Source organism: Lygodium microphyllum, chromosome 2, assembly GCF_053477565.2.
Source record: "Lygodium microphyllum isolate KBCC chromosome 2, Lygodium_microphyllum_v1.1.10, whole genome shotgun sequence".
NCBI lineage: Eukaryota > Viridiplantae > Streptophyta > Polypodiopsida > Schizaeales > Lygodiaceae > Lygodium > Lygodium microphyllum.
In genome coordinates this window covers 118375444-118394894 of record NC_141136.1, presented here as the reverse complement: position 1 = coordinate 118394894, position 19451 = coordinate 118375444, and the positions used below count along the sequence as shown (strand labels likewise).

General features: G+C 38.2%; 1 protein-coding gene across 1 annotated transcript; it reads right to left on the bottom strand.

Annotated features, from left to right (window-relative positions):
• Positions 1-8819: 8819 nt before the first annotated feature.
• Positions 8820-19234, bottom strand: LOC148040234 (protein LEAD-SENSITIVE 1-like). The gene is made up of 2 exons (XM_087697882.1): positions 18993-19234; positions 8820-10011 (listed from the first exon to the last, which is right to left on the bottom strand). The coding sequence occupies exons 1-2, from the start codon at positions 19084-19086 to the stop codon at positions 9389-9391; spliced, it is 717 nt and encodes a 238-aa protein (XP_087554008.1). The 5' UTR covers positions 19087-19234; the 3' UTR covers positions 8820-9388.
• Positions 19235-19451: the final 217 nt, after the last annotated feature.

The window sequence follows — 19451 nt, the reverse complement described above, 5'->3', positions numbered from 1 at the left end:
ACCTGGGAAAAGCCTGGCGTATTTAATCTGTGTTTTCGCCTATTCAAGTCTGTTCTGGCAGTAATTCCTGTTCTCTTTGGTAATGTGCAAATTGAACTTGTAATTGATAATCATTAACATCTTTGATACTCATTAACATGGTTTGTTAGCTTTTATGTTTCGGAGAATTTGGAATGTTTCATGATCAGCCTAGTTATATCTTTCAAAAGGTAGCAGACACGGTGAAATTAGAGACATCTAACTCTAGGCCACGTGGTGACATTCAATCCCCACCATGAATACCTCGTCCCCACCACAAATCCTTAGAGCTAATGAGCCCAATTATCGCATATTGACTGCATGGGTGAAGTGGTGCTAATTTGCAAACAATTACCATATTGCAATTGTTGGATATGGCTGTAAGAGTTGGTTTTTCTTGGATGCTACCGGCTGTTGCAGCACAATGTCTTGGATATATTGAGCCCTGACCAGTTCTCTATGAGTGCATCTACTATGGTTGAGGACGAGCATGTTGGAGCCATCAAGTAGATCTAGAGGTTTAGGTGATAGCAGATCTTGGTAAGATGTTGTCTGCAAAGAGGTTGGGAACCATGTGTAGCTATGGTTAAGAGGTTGACCTTCGCGAATCTTTGCTTGAGTTAAGGCCCATGATGATGAGCTTGCCGAGTTGTCTTATGTTGGAGTTGAGTCAGTGGGACTGGTGGTAATTTAGGAGAATGATCTTGTTGTGGATGGTGGATATGATAGTGATGCCTATTGGCGTAGGGCTGGCGGTGTACAAGTTGCTCATGCCTTGCATTGATGCCGTTGTGCGTAGGATAGACATGAAGATGCTATTGTCACTGAGGAAGCAAAAGTGTAAGTCTTCGAGCATGTTCAAGGAGGACCTTAGGAAGTGGTTGTCTTAGATGCTGAGCTTGTAGAGGAGGATAATTGAAGAGTATGTGGGATGTTTTTGCTGCAGCAATTCAAAAGGGCTAGATTTGCAAGTAAATTCGAATTCATCTAGCAAGGAGATGCAATGGTCATAGAGCATGTCTTCATTGAAGAGGCCTTTCTATCTACACAATGGAAGGGATTGTATTGTTGGTTTTGCTAGGATAGTGTCTATAGTTAATAATGGCATTAATAGTGTGGTAGAGGCTTTTGGCGTCTTGTCAGATTTGTGCTAGTTGGCAATTGTATAGATTTTGCATTGGATGTGATGGTCGCATGTTGGTTGTAAAGGCTAATCCCAAGTGAGCTCCCTTTTAATGGAGTTGGTTAATGAAGACAATAGATGACAACCCAGTATGTGGGCATTCATGAAGATAACCTGGTTTGTGGGCACATGCTCAGCTAACCCTTAGGAAGTTGAAGATGTCCACATTGTGTCTAAACCTACAAGTTAATTTAAATTCCCAACACATCTATTGAACTACAGATGAGAAACTTGCATGTAAGTTGTGAAGACCTATGGGTGTTTGAATGGGTAGGACAGTGAAGGTACATGCCCTAGTAACCCTTTGAAAGTTGAAAGTTAATAGAGCTCGTTGTTGTGTGCTATCTTTTTGAGTCTATTTAGGATCTCCTCCTCCTACCTATATAGATATATAGAGAGAGAGAGAGAGGGAGGCTTTTCTCTTCTTCACTTCAGCTTTCCCCCTTCTATTCTTCATTCTCTATTAACAAGTGGGAGCAAAGGAGTGTAGATAAAGGACGAAAGGGAGCATTTATGGGCTATAAGAAGGAAGAAGCAAGCATTAGTGTGTGTTTCTTGTATCTCCTTGCTTTCTTCTACTAATTTCGTTGTATTCATGAGTATATGCATGGTAGAAAGGAAGGGGGGGGGAGTAGAGGTATTTGCAAGAGGTAGATCAATGTTGGTTTTGCTCAAGTTTTGGGGTTGAAAGTTGTTGAGAGACTTTGCAGCTTGTTGCAATTTGACTTTTCTTTCCCATCTTGCATTGATTTAAACACACCTAATTTTATTTGCGAATCATTAATATGGTCTAGACATCACGTAACGGCTTGTCAATGCTTTGCATGTCATATTATTGTGAGTTACTACTTTCCAAAAAAAGCACAAGAGAGGTAGTCTTGAGGTAAAGTTGGTCAAGATCTACCTTGAGCCTAATTACAACTCCCCTCTTATCATCAATTAAGCTTTGGAATGTGTCATACATGGCCTAAGAGGACCCAACTAACACCAAATATTGGCCATGACATCAAGCTTGCAAAAAATTGCATGCCTGGCACTAGAACTTCAACAAAGAAATTCAAATATTTTGCCTTGAGAGGCAATCTTCATGACTTGGAAGTAACTTTTGTGGTTTGAAACCCTTCTTAGCTAGAAACCTATAATGGTGTTTTAAACATGAGATGTGGTTCTTACCCTAGTGCTTGCTTGGCTCCACCACTCAATTGAATTGCTCCTAAAGCTTTGACTTAAGAAATGTGCCATTTACCTCAACTCAAACTCTTGGCATCTCAAAGCATTCCTTGCGGTTCTAAACTTGAGCACTTTACTTGTACCTCCTAGGCTTAGTTTTTGTCCTAATGAGGCCTCACTTGGTGCTTATTAGGGCCACGTAACCTTCAATTTCAATTCATTGAGGTGAAGTACTTGATTTTCATTGTTGGATCAAAACCCAATTGCACACACACATACACTCACAATGAACAATGAACATCAAGAAAGAGTGTTGGAATGTCACATCAACTAATGTGCGAATGATTAACATGAAAGTATAATGGTAAGGCATTATACTACCATACCTAAGGCGTGTTCACATATAGAAGAACCCCTTCTTTACTAAGAAAAAGTAGCCATGTGTGTAGGGAGCTTACACCAAAATGATTTGAGGAATATGGTAATTGTAAAAAACTCGAGTATATGATGTGAACATATATAGGGTATAATGAATCAATCCCCAAATGGTAGTAAACCTAAAGTCTTACAAGATGCTTCAAATTAGGTCTCTCGAAAGAGCCTAGGCTTCCAATGGTGATCCCTCCTCCATGGAGCCTTTATCAGGCATAATGGTAATGCATCTCAATGTGCTTAATGCAAGCACGAAAGATGGGGTTTCTTATAGTTGCCATAGATTGAGTGTTCCAATTGTCAATATAGAGAGAGATTGGTGATTGCCATCTCACAGTGAAATTTTCCAAAGATGTTTAAGCCATGCACATTCTAATGTAGCTATAAATGGTACTACCTTGTACTCAACTTCATAGCCAAATGTGACCAATGTAGACCACTCCTTGCCAATAAACACATGGATCTCCAAGCACAAAATAATTTCCACTGGTGGACACTAAGGTGGCAAAAAACAATCCAACAACTTTCTATAAAATCATGCAAGTAGAAGAGCCTTAAGGATAGAAGAGGCCCAATAATTGAGTACCTTTGAGATACCCAATGTTTAGTGTTGGGATTGTGCATGAATTGTGCTAATTGAGATACTCTGTACTAAATATATAATCGTGTATTGCAAAAATCATGCAAGTAGAAGAGCCTCAAGGATAGAAGGGACCCAATGACTGAATACCTTTGAGATACCCAATGTTTAGTGCTAGGGTTGTGCATGAATCATGCTAATTTAGATACTCTATACTCTAGCCGTGTAGTGCTGGGGTTCTTACATGTATGAAATAAGAACCTCACTTGTAGACTCATAAATATAAATTACACTTCTAAAGGCCTTCATCCACAATTTAAGTTAACCTTCTAAATCCATTCATCCACAACTTAGGCTAAACTTCCTTCATTAATACCTTGGAATTTCCCTCCTAATCGACCACTATTTACGAATTCAAAAACTTATGTCTAAACTTATAGACCATTTGCAATTCACTTCTCAAGTCCTTCCCTCTTTATCTACTAAATGTGTAGATAGAAGCATGATTACTTTCAATTAGTGTCTATCTAGTCAATATACCTAGTCAATTATGCTGGATATATTTTACATTTACCTATTCTATCTACATATAGCGAGATTTCATCTCATATGTTTTATAAATGCAAATATGACCATGATAATTACCTTGAAATAAAACATAGGAAAAAGAAAATTTTGTTTGCTAATATAACAAAAAGTTTGCAAAACCATATTAGTCATATGTGTTCCCCAAAGCTTCATCTATAATTAAGCAAAATGAGATGAGAATGAACAAGAGTGTCTTGATAAGCTATGAATATAGAGCATGAAGTCTATAAATGATGTATGTATTAAGCAAGTAGTTTTCATATCAATATGGAGGCATATGTGTGTATGGAAGTCCAAATAGCCACACATGGGAAGAGACCCTTAGCTAACTACATTTTAACTAAATCAAGATATAAAGTGATTCTAACTCATGAGAGGCATACTCAGTTTGGTCCATTTCTCTTCCACTTGAGCACCTCACAATATTATGAGTTGATATGACAAAAGCAAGTCAAGAATATGTCTACGTGTTACCATACACATATCAAAAATGCAAATGAATGGCTTGCAACATTGTTGTGATATGAATCAAGATGATAATGTTAACAATTATGGTGACACTAGAGGGGATGTTCACACACACACGCAACACAACACACACACACACACACACACACACACACACACACACACACAGAGCGAGTTTTATTAATGTCCTTTTAGATGCCTCACATGAATATAAGACAAAGAGACACACATCATAGTTTTCAATCACAATACTCTTCAAGATGCCATTTGCACAAAAAGAAACTAGGGTGTGAGGGAAGGAAGCATGTCCACCCATCTATTGTCTTCATTCACAAGATTTCTCTTAGTTAAAGGGTAAATGCCTAGTGTCAACACATCTAAGTTGGATATTAGTTCGATTCCAAGTTAATGCAATAATTGAAAAAAATGTAGCAAATGGTTCATAAAATGCAAGAATGTACCAAACAATTTGGGCTAGATCTTGAAACAACGCAATCAATAAAGCTATGCTAGGAGATAATAAAGCATTTTTTGATGAGCCTACATAGTATTAGGTAGTTGGTCGGGTAAACAACCAAGCCTACGATGCTTAAGCTTATCTTTTTGGATGACTAGCCACATTGAGACTAAGATGCGACTTAGACTCCATCATGAGGCAATAGTAGGGAGTCTTGGACAATGGGTAAAAGCTTGATCCATCAATATCACGTGGGTGAGTGAAGAATGGCACAAATGCGAGGAATGGACATGCCACTGTAAAACCCTTTCCTTGAGTGTGCGATGGTGAGAAAACTTAAAGAAGAAGCCCTGGTTAACTCCATGCCAACAACCACCAAGGGGTGGTTTTGAGGAAGGGTTTTTCAAAATAACCAGGGGAAGGGTTATTCAAAATAACAAGGTGTAAAGGGCAGATAAGGGGTAAGTTGTCGAAGGGCAAAGAAACTAGCCCAACTAGCATAATACTTCGAAAACCAATTTACTTGAGTGAGATAGAGAAGAGTGAAATTTCAAGTGTAAGGATAAAATCTAGAGATACATGAAGGAACGCCAATAGTGAAGATAGCTCTTTGGGTCTCTACTGACACTAGGTGCAAAAGCTTAGGGAGAAAATGAGATTAGATACTTTGATAGTCCATGCCATAAACAATGAGTGTCTATTTTTTGTATGTGGATCAAAAGCTTAGTTAATGCATTGAACACTTGGCTTAGGAAATATGGTCACAAGAATAAAACTCAAAAGGAATTAATGGGGGCTTGTACAAGCAGTGAAGCATGTGGTTTAATTTGATGCAATACACAAAACCTTACCAACTCTTAACATAGAAACACTTGACGTATGCACATTTAATATAGGAACTCGTGTACTTATTCTTAATAAGATAAGAGAAAAATTTGTACAAGTACTACATGGCTATCGTTAACTCGTCCCATGAGTCATAGCTTGTATTAACAAGTGAAACCCTTGTTTCATGTTGCTAAGACGTGCTATTTACAAAGGATCCATGTTGTCTTTCATCAACAATCATACAACTCAATGGTTGCTTGAGATTGACAATATTATTTTTCTTGGGTGTTGCACTCATGAAAACTACATGTAGTTTTACTATGGAGGAAGATAGGGATAACGTCAAAGTCTACATGGCCCTTATGAGCTAGGCTACATATGTGACACAATGGACATTACAATGGAAAGTAAGGCCATAAGGTGGAGTGAATCTGTAAAGTTTGGATTATTCTCTGCAACTCAACAACATGAACTTGGAATCGCTACTAATCATGGATCAACATGCCGCACTAAATATGTACCTAGCCTTGTATACACCACCTAGCATGCCTTGGGAATTGGCTCCACTTGAAGCATTGAGCAAGGATCTCTTATTAGTAAAGTGCATTATGCTTCTCTTAAGTGTAATTCACTTTTTAAAATATTTTTTCACATAATATTATGGTTAGCTTAGCAAATTGAGGTGAAGTGGTAACATGATAGTCGTAAGGGAACCTGTGGCTAGATGGATTTTTCCAAAAATATGGAGTTACAAGCTAAAAGAATTACGAGTCTCATATATGTGTTAATTAGCCTAGTTTTTATTAGATTATTTTAATTTTGTTATATGAATGGCTAATCCCAATGTTGAAGAATTATATAATACACGATGGCCCAATAAAAAAGTTGGCATAATCAATCCTTAAATCATATTAAGGAGGCAACATTGAGGAAGGAAAAAAAAACTTTCTTTTGCTGCACTTAATCCCAAAATACTTGCTTGATATTTGCATGTGTGATTATGTGAAATTAACTAATTAACCCTACAAGCTCTTTTTGGGAAATATGCAAGATAAAATCTATTCTTGCATGGGAGAACTTTGTAACCTTCATTATTTGGATATTCACCCTTTTGGTGAACAATATACTTGTAAACTAGTAAAGGACAATTATATATTTTACTTTGTGCAAACATATTGCCCATTTACTAGATTATGAAAGAAGAAAACATCTTCAAACATGTCTTCACTTTGCTACCAAAATAGTATTAGAACTATTACAGTTTTTAAAGAACTTATGAAGTTATATTTGGATTCTTAGTATCCTAGCCAAAAATATGAGTTCCATGTTAATTCCTAGTGTTTATGTGTTGATTTTTATGTATATAGTGTCCTTTTGATAAGCTCAAGAAAATCATTCTTTCAAGGAAGGCCCATTGTGTTGGTTTTGTTTCTATAAAATAAGGAATCTTTGATAGTAGCTTTAAGGCTATAATAAAATTTTCCCAATTGTAGTTATCCATGGGTTGCATCCATGTACTTGAAAAAAATGTGTGTTCACTTTTACAAATGTGTTGTCTCTTATTATTATATATATTCAATAAATTAGTTTTAAAATAACTAAGGAAAAAAAAGTATGTTAAAACCACATACATGGAAGCGGTTCAAAAAAGGCTAAATGGCCTTCAAAACGCTCCCTAACCCAAATTCAAACCAGTAAGTGAAAAATAGTAAGTTGAAATTATATGAATAAAAAATACTCCTATCTATTTTTTCCAAAAAATGTTACTTTCCATTATGATTTTTTAAATATTTTTAAAGTTGATTTATGCATAAGATAAACCAATTATTTAGACTGTAGAAGATAGATCTATGAAAGCATGTCACTATAGCATAGCCAAAAGTTGTCATTTTGCATTGCATAGGATATGCCATTTTGAAATTTATTTCTATATATGAAAGAATAGCAATTGATTAGGGCCTTTATTTAGACTGTTGAGTAAACCATTGTTTAGAATGTAAGCCCATTATAACTTCAAGCTATTAACCTTATTGTTTGTTAACATTGAAATAAAGTTTTTTAGCTAAGTGCCTTTTCGATGCAACTCTATTAACATTTATTAGTTATGAGCTTATAGGCTTTAAAAGATATGAAGCTTGGTTACAACAATGAGTACTAAATTATAACTCTTATGACTATAATATAACAAAGTTGTTGAGCTAGCTTATTTGAAATAGTACTTTTGTTTCATAAAAGCTACTAGCAATCTTTAAGCGAGTAAGCAAATAGTATTCTATTGAATCACGAGAAAGACCAATAATCACTTTCCTATTTGAAATCATTGGCTTAAAACATAAAAGCATATGATGGTAGAAACATTTAGGCTCTACTTTTGAGGCATGAAAGTTAAGAGATCTTGTTTTTACCATACTAAAGTCTTTATTTCTTAGAAATGTAGAAGCTAAAGGGTTAATGCATATTTGTCTATAGGTCAAGGTATTGGTTTCGTCCAGCAAAACTATTCAATTTGCCTACTCAATAAGAATTTTAGATTTAAAAACTACAAGCAATAAATGTAAAATAAAGTCAATTATCCACCCCAAAGGGTTGACTCCTTTATCACATTAAAAAATAAGCCCATTGCAAATATACCGCTACAAACAACAAATAGACGCAAGTGCAAAAATTAGAAAAAGCCTATCATCCATAAAAATGATCAAGTGTAACACTTATTGTTCTCAAGGAGAATTTAGGCATTTTATCTAATTTTGGATCTAATAGATAGTGGGGTATTAGCTTGAGAAGAAAGATTCCTTTATAGGTCAAGTAGTTGATGTAGAAGAAGATGCTGGTAAGATGCTTACCAACCAAAGTGTTAGTGAAGGTAGAGGAGTTGGATTAGTATTTGCAACAAATGTGAGCTTGAAAAGTCATTAAAGACTGGTTTTAGGAACCCTTCACCTTTACTTGGAAGTTGGCACCCAGTGTGTATTGGCCTGAAAAATCTCAATTTATTTATTTATTAAACCGTTTTATGACTTCAGAAGTTTTGCGAATTTTTAATTTTCCATTTATAAACCGAATTCTCTCGACCTCCTAATGGCTTCAAAAAGATTTACAGTTCTTTTCACCTTGCAGGCATAAAATATGAGTTAGCACTTCAGGCTGCATAAAAAATCCTGTAAATGCATAAATTTAAACATGCATTTTACTACACACAATAAAAATGGTATTCAATGTCCATGTGAGAAACTACATGGGATTGATAGTCTCGACTTGGTCATCTGAGTTCAAAGCATCCCATCCCTGCACAAAACAGTACATTTGCCCACATGTACCAAGTTCCAATACCTTGCACAAAAAGTTCGGATTCCCTTAATTTTGCAGCAAAACCCATCAATGCCAAGAAACATATGAAACGGGAGAGAGTAATACTAGAGACCTGAATCTCTGTACTGTCACCACAGTGAAATGATGCAGGAGGCCCCAGGACTTACAATAACAAGATCTGAGTATTCACAACAGAGATAGAACGTTGATATAGAACACAGGTGCTTTTCAGGACAGACACCTGATTTATGACTGCTAAAAGATTTGAGATAATGTATAGATCCACCTAGAGACCACCAGAAACGCATGTCACCAAGAATTAGTCTTCATGTTCTTTGAGGAACTTTCCAACTAGCTACTCATCTGCTGGTGCTGACCACCCCAAATTTAGAGCCAGATCCTCCACAGGAACCTTACAAACATCTTTCCGAATGCCAAGATCAATCGCATATCTACTAAGGCAGTACACTCCAGCACTGACCAGTAAACTTGCGGGAGAAAACAGAACAGCAGCAATAGGAGCCCCTAGTACCATAGAAGCTGCTTGTCCACTTCTCCCTGGTGCATGTTCATCCATCAAAAGTAGTCCAGTTTTGCAGTACATGGCAAAGTCCTCACAGTTGTTATGGAAGATATGATAATCCCCAAAACCATTATCTAAAAGATACAATGCACGGTGAAGGACCTCTTCTTCTGGATCAGACTGAGCAAGAGTGCAGGTTCCACCCCGGGCTTTTGCCAAAAATGTGGCTGTATCAACTCCATACTCGAATCTATATAGTGGCCTTCCATTCAAAAAGCAATCCAGACATGATATCACAACACCACATTCCCTCCTTATCTGGCTGCACTCCTCACAGAAGCGAGTCGATGGTGGGGCGAAACTTCCGATAAACTGATCAACAAAAGTGCCTGTCCCAAGCTCTTGACCCTGCCTTCGAGTAAAATGAATGACCTTGCCATCACCAACATAAATGCCTGTCCAAAATCAGCAGTACAAGGTGGAGATTTCGCACAAGCTTAGACAAAGCCAATTGTTGAACCTATTATACATACCAAGCAACAAAGAAGGCCTACTCTGCTCTGCACATAGGGGTCTACGTCTCTTAGGTCTCAGACGGTATTGCTAAGGCAAGTAGAGTCGTTCCATAACAAAGGGTCTATCTCATTATATAGATACTCACTCCTAAAATTATTATCAGCAAGACCTGTTTGTCCTAATTGCAGGTTTGCCCTGGCAGGCCAAGACAGGATGCAAAGAGTGAAACACACAGGAATGCTAAAATCTTTTAAAAACCAAATCTGGGGTTAAAATTAGGCAGGCCACAAATTCTCATACAGGTTAACATACAATCTGTCCTGTATTTAGTATGTACAGAGAGAAATCGAGAAATAAATACATAATTTAGAACAATCAACATAATGAAATTAATCGACAATCAGTATACAATACCTAAGAAATTAATCTTCCTGTATAGTGCATATTCTATATTTGAAGGTTAAAGATAAACTCAAAGTGTAAGACCAATTTTGCAGCTATGCTGTTATTATTCAGCAAGAACTTGGTCTCCATTACTCTGTTACTTGGTTCCCAAGTTGGTACTTCAACAGCTAATTGCTCTGTGCACCACCTTTTTATATGTTTACTCCTAAATCTCAGGCCTTCATCCATACTTTGATCTCAGCCTACGCGACGTTTAATTTCAATCTGCAAATCAGACACTTCCACCATTAACATTTGATCACGATACGTGCATGTTTGACTGTACTGTACAGCATGTTCAACTGTACTGTACAGATCATATGAAGACTTTTCCTGTTAACAGCTGTCAGTATAAAACAGCCAAGATACATACCAATTATGCATAATCACAAGGAATGGCCATTTTTTATTTTTCCGTTCCCCATCCACCTGCCTGTTCCATTTGACTATATAGCCACAAGGAATGGGAATTCATGGCTGCTCCCCATCCCCATTTCCCATCCATGTGGCTATCCCATTGTGCCTCATCAAGCCACATCCAACTTTAGATACAGGTTATGACTTCACAGTTACAGGTAGTCTTAAGAGGATGAATAAATTTGTTGTCTGTTTGCATGCACTTACTTGCCTTTGGTGGAACATGCCATTAATAATACTATGCTAGATTGTCTCAAACAAATTCCCTTTTAAGCCCTCAGGTGGTGTACGGACAGGTCCAGACAGTAGTAGACTATCTCATGTCTTTGAGATTATAATGGTCAATACATGGATGATCAGATAGATCAGACAGTAAGAAGGTGGACAATATTCTCAAGACACATACAAAGAAGTAAAGTTTCACAGAAGCAAATGCAAACAAGCAGGTTGGTGGGGCACCTCCCAAGTGCAGGCCAAATCATTGATGAGCCTAGCATAGAAGCAGCAAACAGCCAGAAACACTTCCTAAAAGGACCTAACCAAAACAGCAAAGCATGTATCTCCCAGCCCGAAACATGTTTCCAGACCTGAAACATTTCTTGAACTTTGAAACAGCTGCCACATGGCATTCTGCCAGTGCCAAAACTTTTTAGAGGAGATATTTTCCCTAGCACGAAGAAATAAGAGCTCATTTAAATTTCTCTGCTCTTAAGAAAAAAATGTTTTCCACATACTTCCTCTCTTTTCAGAATAATTGCCAATTGGTGAGATTAAGGGTAACTGATGGGGCTCCCTTTCTTTCTCTTGTAAAGGCTGCTGAAATGAATGGTAACTGATGGGGCTATTGCGATGCTGCACTTACTGTGCTTTCTATTTTCTACCTCATGCTTGTTATCTTTTTAAATCCTAAGTTTTATTTATCAGATTGCTCCTTTAGGTTTGTCATACCATTTTAAGATTTGCCACTGGTTGATGTAAGGTTTTGAAAAGTTAATTTATCAGATTGCTCCTTTAGGTTTGTATTATGTATACCATTTTAAGATTTGCCACTGGTTGATGTAAGGTTTTGAATTTTGATGAAATTTCTACTTTGAAGTATCAAATTCACACTTCCATGTATTTAAGTACCAAACCAAGTTCCTCATCATCATTCCCCTCTTGATGATATGTCTGCTATGAAGATATGCTAGGGTTTGCACTGAGGAAACATAGCATGTACAACCAAGACAGAAACACAAAGACTCAGATAGAGACAAGCAAAACTCAAATCCTAAATGCAAAACGCAAAACGCAAAACGCAAAAACTCAAAACTCAAACACAGAGAGAAGAAACTCCGAAGTGAATGAAAGCTGTAAAAGGAATGTAAGAGTGTACAAAATGCCTAAGGGCAAAGCAATGCAGTGTCAGAGAGTGACATCCACCAAAGACGGATCCCAAGTGCAGTAACCACCAGTTGCAAATGAGAGAGTGCTGAATAATGAAGGGCAGCAAGCTGGTCACTAGAACACAGTAGTTGAAGGCTGAAATCTAGTAAACATAGCTGTGTACCACCAAAGGAAGGCTTGTTGGACAGCAAAAGCGCAGGTACTACAATAGTCACCCAGTCGGAAAAATGGCAACAACCTATCATCACCTGGCACCAGATGCTGAAAACGCAAACTGATCAGGTGTTGTGATGATACAACAGATCCTCCAAACAGCAAGGCAATGGCTGAAAAAAAGATGCCTAAGGCTGGATAGTAATAGGCTGCAATCGGTGATGGCTAGACACTTGATTATAGATGGATGATGGCTGAAATTTGCACGGTAGAGTGAGAAACCTACATAAAAGGATGAGGCTGAATGGTGGGCAGCCTGTCTATTTATAGATCTTAAAGGGTGCCCAACAAAATTAGGGTTTTGGAGGACCATTGAAACTTTCTTAAACCGCGCACCAAATTTGTGTTTTTCATTAATTAAACGTGTTTTGAGGCTATTTAAAAATGCTAATTAGCTGTAAAGTGTGTTTTAGCTCAACATCCCCTCTCAATTCCAAAACTGAGCCTAGAAGGGAAGACCTGTGATATTTACAACAATGCAACCAAGGCATCGGACAAAAGGTGCACATCGGCTACCCAATGGCTTACCAAGATGACAGAGGCAATGGTTATCTTACCAAAGGAGTCCAAGTAGTCACCCCAAAGAGGACAAAGCATCAGACAAAGGATGCACATCGACTGTCCAGTGGCCTACCAAGCCCTACAAAGGCAAATGGAACCACATTAAACTTCTTTCCTTTTTTTCTTTTTCTTTTCTGTGGTGGTGGCGGAAAATAATTTTAGGGGTGGCAACAGATTAAGTAACAATGACCCAAAAAGCAAGAGTAGGGATGATACACCCAACACATCACAAAACAATACAAGCTTACCCAAACACTCGAGGAAGTGGATGACAAGAAAAAGGTAATGAAGTATCATGGGAAGAAGAATGGTGGTGTAATCCGCTAATTGATACACCTTAGGATCTATCCAATGGTGCTCTACACAATGGGATGCATAGTATGCTACATGCTGAAGAATGCTCGTGCAACAAGTGCCACTAGGACAGTGTCCCTCTTGGAAAAATTGTTCACTTGCCCAAACACCCTAGTACAAAGATGATGAAATCGTGCAATGCATAGGGGAAGGTACGACAAGGGAAGTGTAGGGAATAAAGGGCCACCATGTCTTTTATACATGCTCGGGTGTGAATGCACACCCTTACACTTATACTCTAGTCTTTCTTTCATAACTATCCAAAACCTAAAGAGTGATACATCTTTTCGTATCCACACATCATGCATCTCTCTCTGCTACTGAACACACACAAACACACACACACACTCTCTCTCTCTCTCTCTGTGTGCCAATGTCATTTCCCAACATTGAACCTCCACTGCGCATCAATCACCACAAACTGGTATCAGAGCTAAAGGTTACAAATTGCAAGTTATTGAAGGTTGCAAGTCGCAGTCAAGTTGCGAGTCATCAATCCTAGTCAAGCATGTGGTAGCCGCCAAGCCCTTGCTAGGACAGACAGGTCAGTGCAGGGCAAACAAGCCCTCGACAAGGCACAGTGCGGCAAGTCATCCAAGTGATAGTGCGACAAGTCATCGACAAGCAAGTCAGCCCAGGCGCACGATTTAACATGCAGTCAACCATTGCTCCTCACACCCTTCTTTTTTTAAAGAAATCATTTACTTTCATAAAAGGTTTATCCTTTGTTGAAAATTTATGGACCTTCACACACACACAAGCACAATTCAACAAACCTCAAAGATTGAGCACACTTTTAACCCCGAAATTTGGAGATTTTGGTACACACTCGAGATTTTATTCGTCAAAGTAAAATTTGTGCATTCTTGAATACTCTTGGGTCTCAAAAATTGAGGCTTTTCACGTATATGGAGAAATCGCAATGGAACAGGTGCAATTAATTTTGACACATTGGATCCCATACAATTTGGGGATTTTGCAAAATTTGCAAAATTTGGGTCTAATCTGACCTTGATATGTACTTGCAATACAATTTCTGTGTAAATTGAGCACATAGCATCCCAAACAAATTTGGGGCTTTTGCAAAATTTGTGAAATTTTGGCAAATTTGGCTTTGTGCAATCCAATCGGAAGTTATGTTTGATGTCATTTGAGCAATTTGAGCAGAGAAATTTTGGGGACCATGAGAGTCAAATTGGTACCTGTAGATGCATTTGGAGCAAAAATTACAGCTAAAATTTGGGGCTTTCTCATGCAATTGATGTATTAGCTTGTAATACGGCTGTAATTGCTTGTGGTGTGCTGTAGCACACATTTAGTACCTCTAAAAATTAATTTGCAGATCTGAAATTTCTGCAATTACTTGAATTTTCATTGCTAGCTAGTACTTGCTTTGTACCTTGGTCATTTGTGTGACATTTGGGCTCACATTTGTTGACCTTTGAGTCACCTTTGAGCTGCAAATCATGGCTAGCAACAATGATAGCGGTAATCTTTTGCACATTAAAAAGCTTGAAGGTGCACATAACTTTGCTATATGGCAAAAGCAATGCTATAATGTCTTAGTGCAAAAGAAATAAGTGAAGCCCATCAAAACAAAAGGAGTAAAACCAGCAACCATGGACCAAGAGAAGTGGGATGATTCAGATAAGCTTGCAAGCTCTACCATAGAGCTTTCAATGTCAAACACTTTGCTTTTCAACATCGAGAAACTGAAATTTGCCTATGATATGTGGCACAACTTTGCTCCGAAGATCTCAGCATTTGGACCCTTGGAGACTGAGAAATTTCAAATTTCTCTACTGTAAACCCTAATCTGCAAGCAGAAATTAGGGTTTAGCAGCAGCCTCGGGGAGCGTGCTAGAAATTGGAAGCTCCAAGACTTGAATTCAACAGGGCTGAAGCTATTTTTAGCCTATTCAAGTGAAGGGACCAACAAATAATTGAATTTGGGGCATTTTCCATCTCCATCAAAGTGAGTGAAGGCCAATTGATTGCCCGAATCAAGGGGCAAATCGGATTAAAGACTTGCTGGTGATTCATCACAGCAAGGGGAGTTGGAATACCAAAAGAGATTGGGAGAATCCCATTGTAAATCAATTTCTTTTTCAATAAAGCTAAAGAAATACCAAAAGAGGCGCCAATTTTGGAGCCAATTGGGTGTGCATTGTCCAAGTTCAGTAGGTAAATTTGTATTTACAGATTTGCACTAATTGTTTGCTGTTGTAATTAAGTTATAATCAAGGATTTACCACCCATCTACAGAAGGAAGGCTGGTTTCAAGCACAAAGTGGGTTTACAAATTAAAACACAAATATGATGGTAGCATTGATCACTACAAGACACATCTTATTGTCAAAGGATATGTCCAACAACATGGGATTGACTATGATTAGTTGTTTGTACCCACTTCACATATGACCACCATCTGCAATGTCATTGCTTTGGCTGCCCATATTGATTGGCATGTGTATCAATTGGATATGAAGACTGCTTTTCTAAATGGTGATCTTCATGAGGAGCTTTTTGTCACACAAAAGGCTAAGAGAGCAAAGAATGCTAGCAACATAAGACCTCTATGGGTTAAAGCGAGCACCTAGAGCATAGTATGAAAAGATACATCCATATTTCATTGCTCTCGACTTTAGTAATTTTCACACTGAAAGCACACTTTATATCGGCAAAGATGGGGATAACCTCTTGATTATCATTCTTTATGTGGATGATATGTTGTTGATTGGACCTCATGAAGCACTGATTGCAGCCTTAAAGGCTGAATTACAGCATGCTTTGATATGACAAATCTTGGCCACTTGCACTACTATCTCGGCATTATTTTACAATAATCTAAATACATTGAGCAGCTCCTTGAGCGTTTTCAGATGCAAGACTGCAACCCTATATCTACTCCAATGAGATAGGCCACAAGTTTACATTTAAGGATGCAAAAGATCCACTTTATGCACAGCCCAGGTACTATACATTGACAAGCAATCAAACATGTCTTTCACTACTTTGAAGGCACTCGGACATTAGGCCTTTCTATCCTAAAGGCATTCCTCTTTGCTGACATGCATTCACAAGCAGTGATTGGATTGGTGGTTTTAACACACAGGTTTCCCCTAGTGGTAATGGTTTCATGATTGGTGATTCATGTATTTCTTGGCTAAGCAAGAGCAGTCTACAATTGCCACACCTAGCTATGAGACTAAACACAAGGCAACATTTGCAACTACATTACAATGTGCATGGCTCAGATACCTTTTGGTCAATCTTAGTATGGGACAGCAATCACCCACTCCTATCTACACTAACAATCAGAGTGCCATGACAATTGCAAGAAACCTAGATTTTCACGCTCGCACTAAGCACCTTGAGGTGCATTCATTATGCCAGAGAGAGGCTCCATGCAAGGTAGACTAGCTAAATTTATATCTCTACACAAGACAACTTGGCAGATGTATTTACAAAAGCTCTCTCTAGAGAGAAGTTTGAAGTCCATCGTTTGAAGTCCATCGCAAGGCTCTAGATATGATACAATTTGGGGATTGATCTGCCTATTCCTTGCATGCATTGACATCATTCATTCGAGAGGGGTTTGCGACACTCAAGGTTGTCACGTACAAAAGGTACAATACGATACAGTACGATAGAATACGGTACTAATTGGTACCTTATGATTTTATAAGGTATGGTATGATATTAGTACCCAAAAAAAACAAAAACTTGGTTATTTTGGATTATAGATAATAGAACACATGTTTAGAGCTAAAATAGCAATGTCACATATTTTTTATCTTATGTGGAATTATCCTCCATTTTAGTCACCTAACATGCTAGCTAGGAATATCCTACTAGATTACCGAGACATGCCATGTATAACAAATCAACATCTAAACACTCCCCCTCAATCTTTGCATGAGCTCATGCACTCAAAGCATAGTCTTAGAGCACTTGTAACCATGGTTATGCTTTATTGCCTTAATTTGTGCATCACCACACTTGCAAGTTAAGCTTTGTGCAAAGTAAAATGTGTTTTTTCTACAAGTTCTTGTCATCATCATTGATATTCTTGCTAGCCAATGTAATCACTACAAACTCCTTCCCTCACCTAGAAAAGAAGGTTCTTTTAAAATTAAATAACGGACAAGTGATGCAAGCTTGGGATTATAGTTACAACTAAATATGCATTCAACTATCAATTGGATGGATATACTACACCAAAAATTTGGTTGCACACTTTGGGCCTCGGCATTCAAAAGGTGTTTGGAGTTGGTTAGGAATGTTGAGATTCATGGGCTCCTTGCATTAGAGCAAATTAAGTTGCACCAAACAATGCCTTGGTACAGGTATATACACTATCAAATAAAGCTCAAAGGACACCTTGTTATCAATGCGGTATGGCTCTTAGATATAAAACCAACTTCACAACACATACCCTCACCAAAAGAAAGTTTCAACCAAAGTTCAAATTATTTTTCCTTCTTATAAATATATGCAATCATAATCATCTTGAGGTTTGCTAAAATCTTTATGATTGCTCAAAATATAAGTACAATAGTTAACTAAGTCTCTAATCATGCAGCAATAATACTATGAACAAAGGTCAATAAGTAAGATGCAAAATATTACAACTCAACTTTTTAGGCTATGACAGCCTTCCCCTTTTCAATATCCTTTGATCCTCCCTTGTACATTCTCATCTTCCAACCTTACTTGAAGCATTTGCATCACGCTCTACTCTTTGTTCAATTCTTGACAATAATCATGCTTTCTCATACACTCACCTAAGCTTGAATTTGATTCGATTGAGAACCTACTCTTAAGTGTTGAAAATATCCAAATGCACAACTCTTAAATCCATGCAATGTATATGACAGCTCCCTAAATTACTATGAGTTGAGCCATAGTGAAAATTACTATGAGTTGAGCCATAGTGAAACGTTTTGTGCAAGACAAAAGCATGGCGCCATGCATACAAATATCTTTAGAAGAAAGCATCATTCTCTTTATAATGTGTGCTTTCTGCATAAGCAATAAAACTGAACAAATTTCTCGAAATTCAATTAACTCTCTCTTTGCAGTTCGCTCGCTTCTCCTACAATGCATGTAAAGGCATCTAGTGTATAATGCGTATATTCTACATAAGCAATAACCCTGAACAAATTCCTGGGAATTCAATTGACTTATTCCTTGCGCTGCGCTCATTTCTCCTACAATGCAGGTAAAGCCAGCTATTGAAGCAAGATTAGGGGTACACTAACGCTCCGATCACAACTCTCCTTAGGAGCATATACTAACTAATATGATATTCCGTGATGTGAACTGCGGCTTGTGTTATGATGCGATTGTACCTCTCTCTCTCTCTCTCTCTCTCTCACACACACACACACACACACACCCCACACACTCTCTCTGCGACAAAGCAATGAAAAGGAAACATGAACGCTGCTGCTTTCTTGGGAGAACGATCTCTGCTTTCTTGGGAGAACGATCTGAAGGAGACACTGCCTTGAGGTTTGAAAGTGAGGCAAAGCAGACTCACCGTGATGTGCGTAGCTGTAGTAGGCACGCCAGGAGTAGATGTGATCGGCTACGTGCAAGTCTTCGCGCTTCACTTTGTTAGAGAGCAGGCCCATGTCCGTTAACGCAATGCCTGCAGAATCGCAGATTCAAACACGAGAGACTCGGTTGACTTCTGTCTGTGTGTGTGTGAGTCTCTCTCTCTCCTCACCGATCCCTCACACCTCTTCATAAATAAACGGCCTAAATAAGACCTTGGAAAACAAGCGCTGATGTGTAGGCTAATGTCGGGTTTTCTTTTGCCTTTTCCTTTTGGGGGTTTTCGCCGCTGGAAAGGTGGCGACACCATCGATACCTCGCCCAACGTATGCCCAAGACTTGGGCGGGGGAGATGCCCAGATCGGGTGTATGAGGGTGCCATAACTTGGCGGACCGCGCTGATGCATAGGCTAATGTTAGATTTTCCTTTTTTCCTTTCTTT